Source organism: Netta rufina (genome assembly GCF_964035555.1).
Source record: "Netta rufina genome assembly, chromosome: 16".
Classification (NCBI taxonomy): Eukaryota; Metazoa; Chordata; class Aves; order Anseriformes; family Anatidae; genus Netta; species Netta rufina.
In genome coordinates this window covers 16,688,545-16,699,283 of record NC_140140.1, presented here as the reverse complement: position 1 = coordinate 16,699,283, position 10,739 = coordinate 16,688,545, and the positions used below count along the sequence as shown (strand labels likewise).

The 10,739-nt window shown below is 47.7% G+C and overlaps 1 protein-coding gene across 2 annotated transcripts in view; it reads left to right on the top strand.

Annotated features, from left to right (window-relative positions):
- Positions 1-214: 214 nt before the first annotated feature.
- Positions 215-10,739, top strand: part of SLC35H1 (solute carrier family 35 member H1) — a 33,398-nt gene continuing 22,873 nt past the window's right edge. Inside the window, exons 1-9 of one of the 2 annotated variants that reach the window (XR_014618902.1) lie at positions 215-339; positions 414-564; positions 3,404-3,467; positions 3,692-3,764; positions 3,945-4,113; positions 4,398-4,481; positions 4,825-5,000; positions 5,691-5,820; positions 5,967-6,198. Coding sequence is in view for 1 of the 2 variants with exons in the window: in XM_084296688.1 (XP_084152814.1) it covers positions 229-339; positions 414-564; positions 3,404-3,467; positions 3,692-3,764; positions 3,945-4,113; positions 4,398-4,481; positions 4,825-5,000; positions 5,691-5,820; positions 5,967-6,085 (1,077 nt within the window). In the remaining variant the exon portion in view is untranslated. Of the gene's footprint in view, positions 340-413; positions 565-3,403; positions 3,468-3,691; positions 3,765-3,944; positions 4,114-4,397; positions 4,482-4,824; positions 5,001-5,690; positions 5,821-5,966; positions 6,950-10,739 lie in introns of those variants that run through there. The other variant, XM_084296688.1, reaches the window with a different exon arrangement.

Here is a 10,739-nt window from a genome sequence, read left to right as displayed (position 1 = left end):
CTGCCTCCCCGCGCCTCCCTCCTTCCGCCGCCGCGCCCTGGGGCCGTTGAGCTCCGGCCCGGCCTCGCGCCGTGACGCCACGGGCCCCGCCCAGCCCGGGCCCCGCCCCCCGCCGCGTCGTCACCGCCGCCCTCGCTTCCCCTCCGGGCGCGGCCCGGCCGCGGCACGAGGCTTCCCCCCCCCTCCCTTTACGGCCGGCGCGGGGCCCCGGGCGGGTGGGAGGCGCGCATGGGGGCGGGCGCGGCAGCGCTGGGGCGGGCGGCGCTGGCGGCGGCGCTGGTGCTGCTCTACTACGGCTTCTCCATCGGCATCACCTTCTACAACAAGTGGCTCGTCAAGGTGCGGGGCGGGGGCGGGGGTAGGGGGGGCGGCGGCGGCAGCGGCGGCGGTGACGGCAGCTGTCGGTCCCGCAGAGCTTCCCGTTCCCGCTGCTCGCCACCCTGCTCCACCTCCTGCTCATCTTCGCGCTCTCGGCGCTGGCCCGAGCCCTGGCGCGCTGCCGCTCCGGGCGGCCGCGGGCGACGCTCTCCTGGGCCGACTGCCTCCGCCGGGCGGCCCCCGCAGGTACGGCCGGGCGCGGCGGGGCGGGGCGGGGCGGGGGGCGCCCGGGCCGCTTCGGGAGCCGCGGCGTCCCCTCGGGCCGGGGGTTCGGCAGGCCGCCGCTTCCCGGGGGTAGGCGCGAAGCCGCGAGGAGCAGCAGCCGCCGCTCCGCCGGGGCACTGCTGCTGGCGGCCGGTGCGTTTCCTTAACGGCGCTTCAGGCGTAGATTTTCCTTGAGACCTACTGCGTTTGTTGTCACAAAAAAAGCTAGTCAGAACACAGGCGGGCCACTCGGAACATATTTTTCTTAAGGAACAACTGGCACGTGCAAACATACAATGAGTGTTGCAGACACCTCCGCAAGTTGTTTCACAGAATCACAGAGCAGAGGAGGTTGTCAGGGACCTCTGGAGGTCACCTACTCCAACCCCGAGCAGGTGGCCCTGCTCCAGGATCACGTCCAGATGGATTCTGAACATTTCCGAAGAAGACTCCAGCACCTCTGGGCAACCTATACCGGTGCTCCATCTCTCGCACAGCACAGAAGTGCTTCCTGCTGTTTAGACGGTACTTCCTGTCTACTTTCAGTTTGCACCCATTGCCTCTTGTCCTGGCACTGGGCACCACTGAAAAGAGCCTGGCTCCATCTTCTTTGCACTTTCACTTCAGGTATTTAGAGGCATTGATGAGATCTCCTCTGAGCCTTCTCTTCTCCAGGCTGAACGATCCCAGTTCTCTCAGCCTCTCCTTGCAGGAGAGGTGCTCCATTGATAATCTTGGTGGCCCTACATTGGATTATCTGCAGTATGTCCACGTTGCTCTTGTACTGGGGGCCCATCACTGGATGCAGCACTCCAGCTGTGGCCTCACCAAAGCTGAGCAGAGGGCGAAGAATCGCCTCTCTTGACCTGCTGACAATACTTTGCCTAACGCAGCCAAAAATACCTTTAGCCTCCTTAGCGGCATGGGCACATTGCTGCTCATGTCCAACTTGGTGTCCACCAGGACCCCCAGGTCTTCTGCTGCTGCTTTCCAGCTGGGTGACCCCCAGCATGCCCTGGTGCCTGGAGTTCCTCCCCAGGTGCAGGACTCTGTGCTTCTCCTTGTTGAACTCCATGAGATTTTTGTCAGCCTGCCTCTACAGTCTGTCAAGGTCCTTCTGGACAGCAGCATGACCATCTGGTGAATGAGCCACTCCTCACAGTTTTCTTCTCTGTAATGTTGATATCAAGCCATGCATTTACGTTAATTTAATCCTTTTCTCTAGTTAGAACTTGGTCTTTGTAATACAAAAGTTTATGTATAACACAAAGCAGCTGTAGTAGTTCTTGAGAAGCAAAGCTCCTACTCAAGAATACAGATATGTTAGCAATTCCTTGGTTGTATATTATTATCTTGGTGTACTTGTAGTTGTAATGTCTCATGCAGATCATCTGGTTCAAGATCTCTGTGAGATTTGTAATACCTTGTATAACGTGTCCTGTGCTTTCTTGACTTTTTTTTTCTACGTTTCTGTAGCAATATTACCTTTCAGCATAGCATGCCACTGGATCAGTAAAACGTTTTTCTGTAGTTGCAAGCTAGTGAGGTGCATGTGGACAACACCAAATTAGGCACGAGTGTTGATCTGATCAAGGGTAGGAAGGCTCTTAAGAGGGGCCTGGATAGGCTGGACTGGTGGGCCGAGGCCAACTGTATGAGGTTCAACAAGGCCAAGTGCCGGCTCCTGCACCTGGGACACAATAACCCTGTGCAATGCTACAGGCTGAGGGAGGCGTGGCTGGAAAGCCACCTGGTGGAAAAGGACTAGGGTATAATTGGTCAATAACCAACTAAATAGAAGCCAGCAGGCTGCTCAGATGGCCAAGAAAGCCAACAGCATACAGACTTGTATCAGAAATGATGTGGCCAGCAGGACTAGGGAAGTGATTGTCCCTCTACACTCAGCTCTGGTGAGGCTGCACCTTGAATTCTGTGTTGGGCCCCTCACTACAAGGAAGACACTGAGGTGATGGAGCATGTCCAGAGAAGGGCAGTGAAGCTGGTGAGGAGTCTAGAAAACAATTACAACGACTTTGTTTAGCTAGAGAAAAAGAGGCTCAGGGAAGACCTTATTGCACTATACAATTACCTTAAAAGAGGCTATAGTGAGGTAGGGATCAGGCTCTTCTCCCAGGTACCAAGTGATGAGGGGAAGTGGTCTCAAGTTGCACCAGGGAAGGTTTAGGTTGGATATTAGGAGAAATTTCTTTACTGAAAGGGTCGCTCAGCATTGGAATAGGCTGCCCAGGGAAGCTGTTGAATCACCAGCCCTGGTGGTCTTCAAGCAACATGTAGATATAGAACTTAGTAGCATTGTTTAGTGGTGGATTTTAGTACTAGGTGAAATGTTGGACTAGATGATATTAGAGGTCTTTTTCAATCTGAGTGATTCTATGATTCTGTGAGGATTAAGGGTGCACACAGAGGATTGTTGCCAGACTCACCTCTTCAGGTTTCTTGAAGTGACCTTCATACTTAACAGTTATCATGCTCTGATGCATTCAAAAAAGACTAAATGGTGCAAATCTGTGATGGCTTTCAGTCACAGCAGGGGGAAAGGGGTTTCTGTTTGTTTTTTGTTTTTTTTTTTTGTATGGTATTTATTAAATAAGGGTGGTGCTAGGCCAAATTTGGATCACAGGGAACAGGATAGAAACAAACTGAGAATATCTGAGCCATTTTGGTATTGAAGAGTTAACATGAGGAAAATATTTTTGTTTTTCTGGATCTGCTCTCCTTCCTATTTGTGTGGTCAAGTAGCAGGGATTTCTTTTATGTAGTGGAAGACAATTAATTTCAGGATTTTTCTTTGATTCTTCAGCTTTGTCTACTTCATTGGATATTGGATTGAGTAACTGGAGCTTCCTGTATGTTACTGTCTCCCTGTGAGTACAAATCTCATCTTCCCTGGGAGTCCTCTGTTGTGGCTTGGAAAATGCTTTGTCAGGGTCAATTTCTTGAAGAGGCATATGGCTTGATGGGGTTGGCATGCAGGGTATATGATAGCCTAGCTGGTAGCTGTGTATCAGTGGGTGATCTAGTTCTTGAAGGTACTTTATTGGGAAGGACTGTATTAGAGGATACTGATAATGTATTTTGGTCCTTACAGCTACACGATGACCAAATCCTCTGCCATTCTCTTCATCCTGCTTTTTTCACTGCTCTTCAAGCTGGAGGAAATGGTAAGGGTCCAATGCAATGCTTTAGGGAAGCAAAATGTTAGGCCTAGGGAAACAGGTAGTAGATGTACATGATACATGTAAGTAGAGGAGGAATGCAATTGTGTGGATGAATGCAGAAGAGGTGTCTGACTGTTCATCTTCAGGAATCTCTGTAGTGATTTTGTGTTTGCTCTCGCCCAGAGGGTAGCATTGGTGCTGGTGGTTCTGCTCATCGCTGGGGGGCTCTTTATGTTCACCTACAAGTCCACACAGTTCAACACACAAGGGTTCATGCTGGTGCTCTGTGCCTCTTTCCTTGGTGGTGTTCGCTGGACTCTCACACAGATACTTATGCAGAAGGCTGAACTAGGTATGTACGGAGTTAAGAAGTGGGTCATGGTGCTGGTGATGGGGAGGGGAATAAGGAAATGGTAGCGCTTGCTGCAGAAACAAAACTTGTATAAGGGATAGTGTTTGAAACCTGGGATAGGGGTCATCTGTTGGTGGGTAATGAAGATGGTTTGGCCTCTGCAGCAGCCTAGGTATGGGCATTTCAAGTAAGGTTTACATCTACATATGGTAATAAAAACTCAAGGAACTATGTTATTCCATGGCTTGTTGTTACCTGGTCTGTTATTGATTCTCCTCTTTCAGGGCTCCAGAACCCCATTGATATCATGTTTCACCTGCAGCCGCTCATGTTCCTGGTGCTCTTCCCTCTGTTTGCAGTGTTTGAGGGTGCGTGAGTTAATTAGAGAAAGCAAGGGTAGCTTTAGAGAGTGGTTGGGGAGAGTGCTTGGCTGTATGTTGTTAAAGAAAATTCATGTGGATAAGTGAACGCTTGTGAACTTTACAAAGTAGTTAGAGACCTGGAGATACAAGGACCAAGATAGAACTTATGCTGACAGAACATTATAGAGTGCATAAGAATAGTAGCCTGCCACACTTGTGGAAGAAAGGGCTGTGAAGAACTGGCTCCATGTTCTCCATATGCTGGAATGTGAGCAGCTCACCCCCATCTTGTTGTGGGGAGTCCTGAGAATTGGGAAGGGTATTCTGCTACTCACTTTCTTGTTCCTAGGCCTGCCTTTGTCCATATCAGAGAAGCTCTTCCATTTCCATGAAGCAGGAATGCTGCTCTCTCTGGTAGGGAAGCTGTTCTTGGGTGGAATTCTTGCCTTTGGTCTAGGCTTTTCTGAGTTCCTCTTGGTTTCCAGAACATCTAGCCTCACCCTTTCCATTGCTGGCATTTTTAAGGTAAGGCATGGTTCCTGTGCTAATACTAGAAGGCAAGTACTGAGTTATCCCTAATGGGCTTCCTGTGGTGGGAACTTCTTTACAGCTTTATAAATAATCTCTTATGATTTTTATTCTCCTTGCACAGGAGCTTAATGCTTTTCCTTGCAGTCTCTGCAGTGAAGGCCCTTGATCACTGCTACTCTGACAGCAGAGTAGCAGAGCCCTTGGTCCTTGCCTCTGACAGTCTGATGGCTATTCTATAAAAATACCATTGAAGTCCAAAGTTTGGTGGGATGTGGGAGAAACTAAAGCATATGGGCTTCGTAAACAACAGATGATGTGGGAGGGAGGAGAGTTTAAGAAGGGCACTTTCTTGCATCAGACCTGGATAAAGACAAACCAGTGGTTTGAGGTAACTGTTAATCTGGTTTGGCACATTCTCCCTTTCTTTGAGGAGTCCAGGACGTGTACTTTTGAGCTGACTGGTGACATGTGCCAAGCTGTGCAGTTAGGAGACTTAAAATCCCCAATTCCAGTTTAACAGGTCATTCTGTCCCTGGAATCTGTTTTTAGAACTTCTGCACATGGAAGAACATGCTGGTGGAAATTAGCAGCCTGGCATCTTGATTTAGGCTTGAGCTGTAAAACATCTCATGTGTATCTCACTGGGTCCTGCTGTGCCACATGTCATCTTTTTTCTTTCCACAGGAAATCTGCATTTTATTCCTCGCCACACATTTGCTGGGAGACCACCTCAGTCTCTTGAACTGGCTGGGTTTTGCTGTCTGTCTGTCAGGAATCTCTCTTCATGTCATTCTCAAAGCCCTAAATACCAAAGGTGATTCTGTTTTAAATGACTTTCTGTTTCTCTGTAGGCATCCTTGTAGTTTCACTGAGCTCGAGTTTCCAGCTCGTTGCCAGTGTTTAGTACCCATCAGTCCTGTAGTGAGTTAGCTTATTAGTAAATGGGCTGTCTGCATGCAGGTGAAAAAGCACTGAATCTAAATGAAGAGGCAAGCTCTGACCCTGACCTGGAGCTGCTGCTGCACCATGCTGAACGTGGGGAGGAGGAAGAGGAAGTTGAAACCATACAACAACACTGAGTGAACATGAAGCATAAAGAAAGGCTGCTTCTCTGTTCTTAACTGGACCTCTGACACCTGTCTGGGAGGAAGGTCCAAGCCTCAGTGACTTCCCAAAGGAGAGCCAGTGTCTGGTGAGAGTCCTGCTCTTCTACTGCAGTGTGGATCTGTAGATGCTGCACAGCGAACAGGCAATATCCCTTTCCAAGAGAGTGAACTTGGAAGATGAGCCCCAGTTAAGTGGAAGTAGAATGGAGTGGTGAGACTGGGAAATGCTACAGAAGACTTTCTAGGGAATGCTGAGGGATGTACATGGAGAGGGTAGACCGTCAGCTGTAGATTGAGCATGTGCATGTCTGGACTGCAGGCTGAATGGTTCAAGGATGATTTTAGTGGTGTTTAGGCTTTGGCTTCAATGGAGAAGGTAGATATATCTTCTCATGCTTGTTTTATGGTTCTGCCAAGTGGGAGCTCCTTTCTTCACGGAAGCAAATGATTGCACATAAATCCCAAGACTTGTCCCAGCGAGAAGAAGCCTTTGTGCTTCATGACCTCCATGTGTGCATATAAGGGAAGAAGTAAATGTCTGCTGGTATTTGGGACCAATTGAACATAACCAAATGATGCTGGGTGGAGGAAGAACAGGGATACGTGAGTACTATTGGCCACACAGCCAGGGGGGACTACTCTCTAGCTAGGGAGATCTAGCTTGAGCAGGAAGCTTATCAGGAAGTATGTGGGTATTTTTGTTCATTTGTTTTGGTAGTTTGGTTTTAATTTTAAATAAACTGATTTTCTGATTCCCTTCTGTCTGCACGGTGTACACCTGTGCTTCAGCAAGCAAAGGTCGTTTCTCTTTCAAATTCATTTTAGACCCACACTACCTTGCTACTGCATGCCCAATTAATTTTGAGGCCAGGTACACACATACTTGCCCAGGAACAGGTTCCTTGACCTTTAGGATTATGGGGATCTTCCTGCAATCTGTTGTATTTGTGCCAGCTGAGAGAGCAGACTGACTTGTCTGCCTGGATGTGTCCACAAGACCCTGTACACTAAGAACACTTCTAGTATTGTGTCTTGCTGTAAGAGTCATTTCTTTGCCCCATTGGTTTGGATCAGTTAGAGCTCTAGTCTTGTCCAGGAAGGTGGAATAGTGCAGGATTTAAGATGTGTCTACTTCCTTTCTGCTTAGCTAAAAGTGGGGTTTGGTGATAGCTTTTGGTTTGTTTGTTTGTTTTTGCTCAGCAGAATTTTTATTTCTTTGGAGTTTTTGTTCCATGTTAGCTTTTAGCGTTCTGGGGTGGTAATGACATGAGTGCTTCCCAAGAGTTAGCAGTGCAGTCTTTCTCTTGAGAGGAGCTGGGCATTAAAGTGAATTTCTCATACTCTGAGAACCTGAACCACTTCAACTAGAGCTGTCTCTCTGTTGATTTTGCTTCCCAGTTTCCAGATACAAAGTCTTTCTTGATGACTTTAATCAAGAGCATGTTCCACAAAGAACTGGTTTTAAAGAAAGCTTTACCCAATACTGATTTTTGCTCTAGTGGATGAAAAGCTTTACATGAGCCAGCAGTGTGCGCTTGCAGCCCAGAAGGCCAACTGCGTCCTAGGCTGCATCAACAGAGGAGAGGCCAGCAGGTCGAGGGAGGTGATTGTCCCTCCCCACTCTGCCCTCGTGAGCCTCCACTTGGACTGCTGTGTCCAGGTCTGGGGCACCCAGCACATGAAGGATGGTTGCTGATCTGTCAGAATGGGTTCAAAGGAGGGCCATAAAGATGACAGAGGGCTGGAGCACCTCTGCTGTGAAGAAGGGCTGAGAGCTGGGGGTGTTCAGCCTGGAGAAGAGAAGGCTGGGGGTGACCTTATTGCAACTTTTCAGTACTTAAAGGGGGCTTATAAAAAAGATGGAGAGCAAATTTTTGCTGACAGATAATGACAGGACAAGTCATTTTTAAAGTAAAAGAAGGGAGATCTAGATTAGAGGTTAGGAAGGAATTCTTCACTCAGAGGGTGGTGAGGCACTGGAACAGGTTGCCCAGAGAAGTAGCAGATGCCCCATCCCTGGAGGTGTTCAACACCAGGCTGGATGAGGCCCTGAGCAGCCTCATGTAGTGGGTGGCATCCATGCCCATGGCAGAGGGATTGCAACTAGATGATCTTTAAGGTCCCTTCCAACCCAAACTATTCTGTGTTTCTAATGAACACTAGTAGCTTCTTTTGGAGCAGACAGCAGGTGGTGCAACTACTTCATGTAAAGCTTCTGAACCAGCAATTCTCAGCCAGGCTGGCATAGCAAGCGATCCTGTGCATCAGCGGGATGTTGTCTGGAGCTAAGAATGGCTTGGTCTGTTCCTAGCCAAATTTTCCAATAGCTAGGACTCATGATGCTTCCAGCAGGATTCGGCCTGTTTGCCCTACTGATACATGTAAGCCCCGTTGCTTTTGGTGAAGCACTGAATGCTGCTTGTACTTGATCTGAAGCAGTTAGTCTTTCTGTGTGTGATCTCTGTTTGGCAATACTGCAACTGCTCTTTGCATTTCACTTTTCACTCTCCCAGAACTGAACCTTAGACTTCTGCTGTGCAGCTCTTAGGCTGGGATTTCTGGTCCCTGTAAATCCAAGGTAAAGGAGAAATTTGTTCACAGGTGAGGATTTGCACTTTATATGGTGCTGGAAGATGAAATGTCATAGTGCAAATGCTGCTGCTTGGGAACTGTAAAGCACTGTACCCTGTTGGTTCTGGTATTGTTTCTTCTTTAAGGTGAAGGGGATGCCCTAGAACCTAGTGTCCCAACACTTAGCGTTTCTATCTAGACGCAGCTTTTTGGTGACAGATACAACACTGTGTCACCACTTGTTTCTGGTGGGGATTGGTAGGTATCTATGGTGATGGAGCAGGCTGCCCAGGGAGGTTGTTGAGTCTCCTTCTCTGGAGATACTCAAGGCCTGTCTGGACACCTACCTGGGCAACCTGCTCTAGGGAACCTGCTTTGGCAGGGGGGTTGGACACGATGATCTCTTGAGGTCCCTTCCAGCCCCTATAGTTCTGTGATTCTGTGATCTATTTTCTTGTTCAGTAAAATGTTGTTCTTTTTGGAGATAAAGGTAAGAGAAACACAAAAGTAGGAATGTGAAAGTGTCTACTGCTTCATGATTTTGTCACAGTATATGGTATGGATAGTCAGTTCAGTTTGCTTGTGAAACTGACTGAGCATCATTTGTCTGTTCTGGAAATAATCCTATTCTAGTTTTCTAGTTTCTTCTAGTATACAGGTAGGAATGGCAGAGGATCTCTGTCCTATTCCTGCCCAGGAAGATAAAAACCCCTTGTGATTTGCTTGATGATAATTAACTATTAACTACTCCTTTGGATTTATTGGAAGAAGATTTTTTTCCTCAGCCTAATAAACACATATCGGGATCCTGTGGTGCAGGGACATACATGGTAGGTCGTATTCTAAAAGTGTGTGACACAGCGAGGAGGCCTTAATCCAGCTCATGTTGAAATACTTTTGCTGTTTATCTGGATCTGCAGTGCGATGGATGGAAAGGGTTTTTCCATTCTATGAGTGGCTGGGAATTGCTGAAGGTGCTCCTGCAAGGATTCTTGCCTGAGACTAATCCACAAGATTACCTCTAGTTCTGGGAAAGCACTGCTGTTTTGAATTCTTTAAATGATGTTTCCCTGTGCAGTTCTCTCAGCAGGACAGGAATCTCATTGGGGTAGAGTTGACTATGCCATGACTGCTGGTGTGCAGAATAGGCAAAATTCTTTTTGTTTGTTTAATTTGCCTTTCTACTGCTTTAAAAGTTCTTTTTTGTCTATTTTATGCTAGAGTGACTCCTACCATTCAGATGAAATGTCACATTGATTTGATTACACTGTTTGGAATAGCATGCTTGGAACTCATTTGAGGCATGAAAAAAATTGTGTGATAACTCATCAGATAGAGAAGGCACAAGCACCTGAGTGGGCATAATTTCTTCTTGAGCCCTGATAGCTTTGGGGGGCTGTGCTAAGAGTCTTCAAGTCAGCTTGCATGTGATTTAAAGAACAGAGGTTAATTGCCTAAGGTTCTGCTTGAACAGCTATATCAAGAGCTGTATGACAAGCAGAGGTCCATCTGTGTACTAGCCTCGAGTCAACGCTGTGTGAGGTTGAAGGCTCATTGGCCAGCTCCAGCGTCCTATAAGAGGTGAGAATGGACAGTATTGGCCCTTCAGGACCTTATTCCACAAGTGACCATAACAAAAATGCCAACAAACCCACATGCCTAGCAGGAATGCTAAATAGGTGTGCCTAGCTAAATAGTAAAGACGTGGTCCTGCCCTTTGAGGAGAGGAACTTCTTAGAGTCTGGTCTGTAACCATGCAACTTGACCATTTTTGGGGTGTCTACTGAGACCTCTTTGTCCAGCTAGGGCTTCTTTTAGCATCTGCACATCAGTGTGTTTGGGCAACAGTCCTGGAATTTACTTTCTCTTGCCTGGAACACTCCCACTGAGACCTGTGTGCATCTACCTTCGTGATGCTGTCATGCATTCCCATCTGTGTGTGCAGGGGTAGCTGTAGATCTGTAAAATATCAGTGAAAAAACACCTTCTTTGCTAGAGTTTTAGAGTTCCAGCATAGAGATTTGGATTTAAATACAGTGTAATGCTGAATATAAAT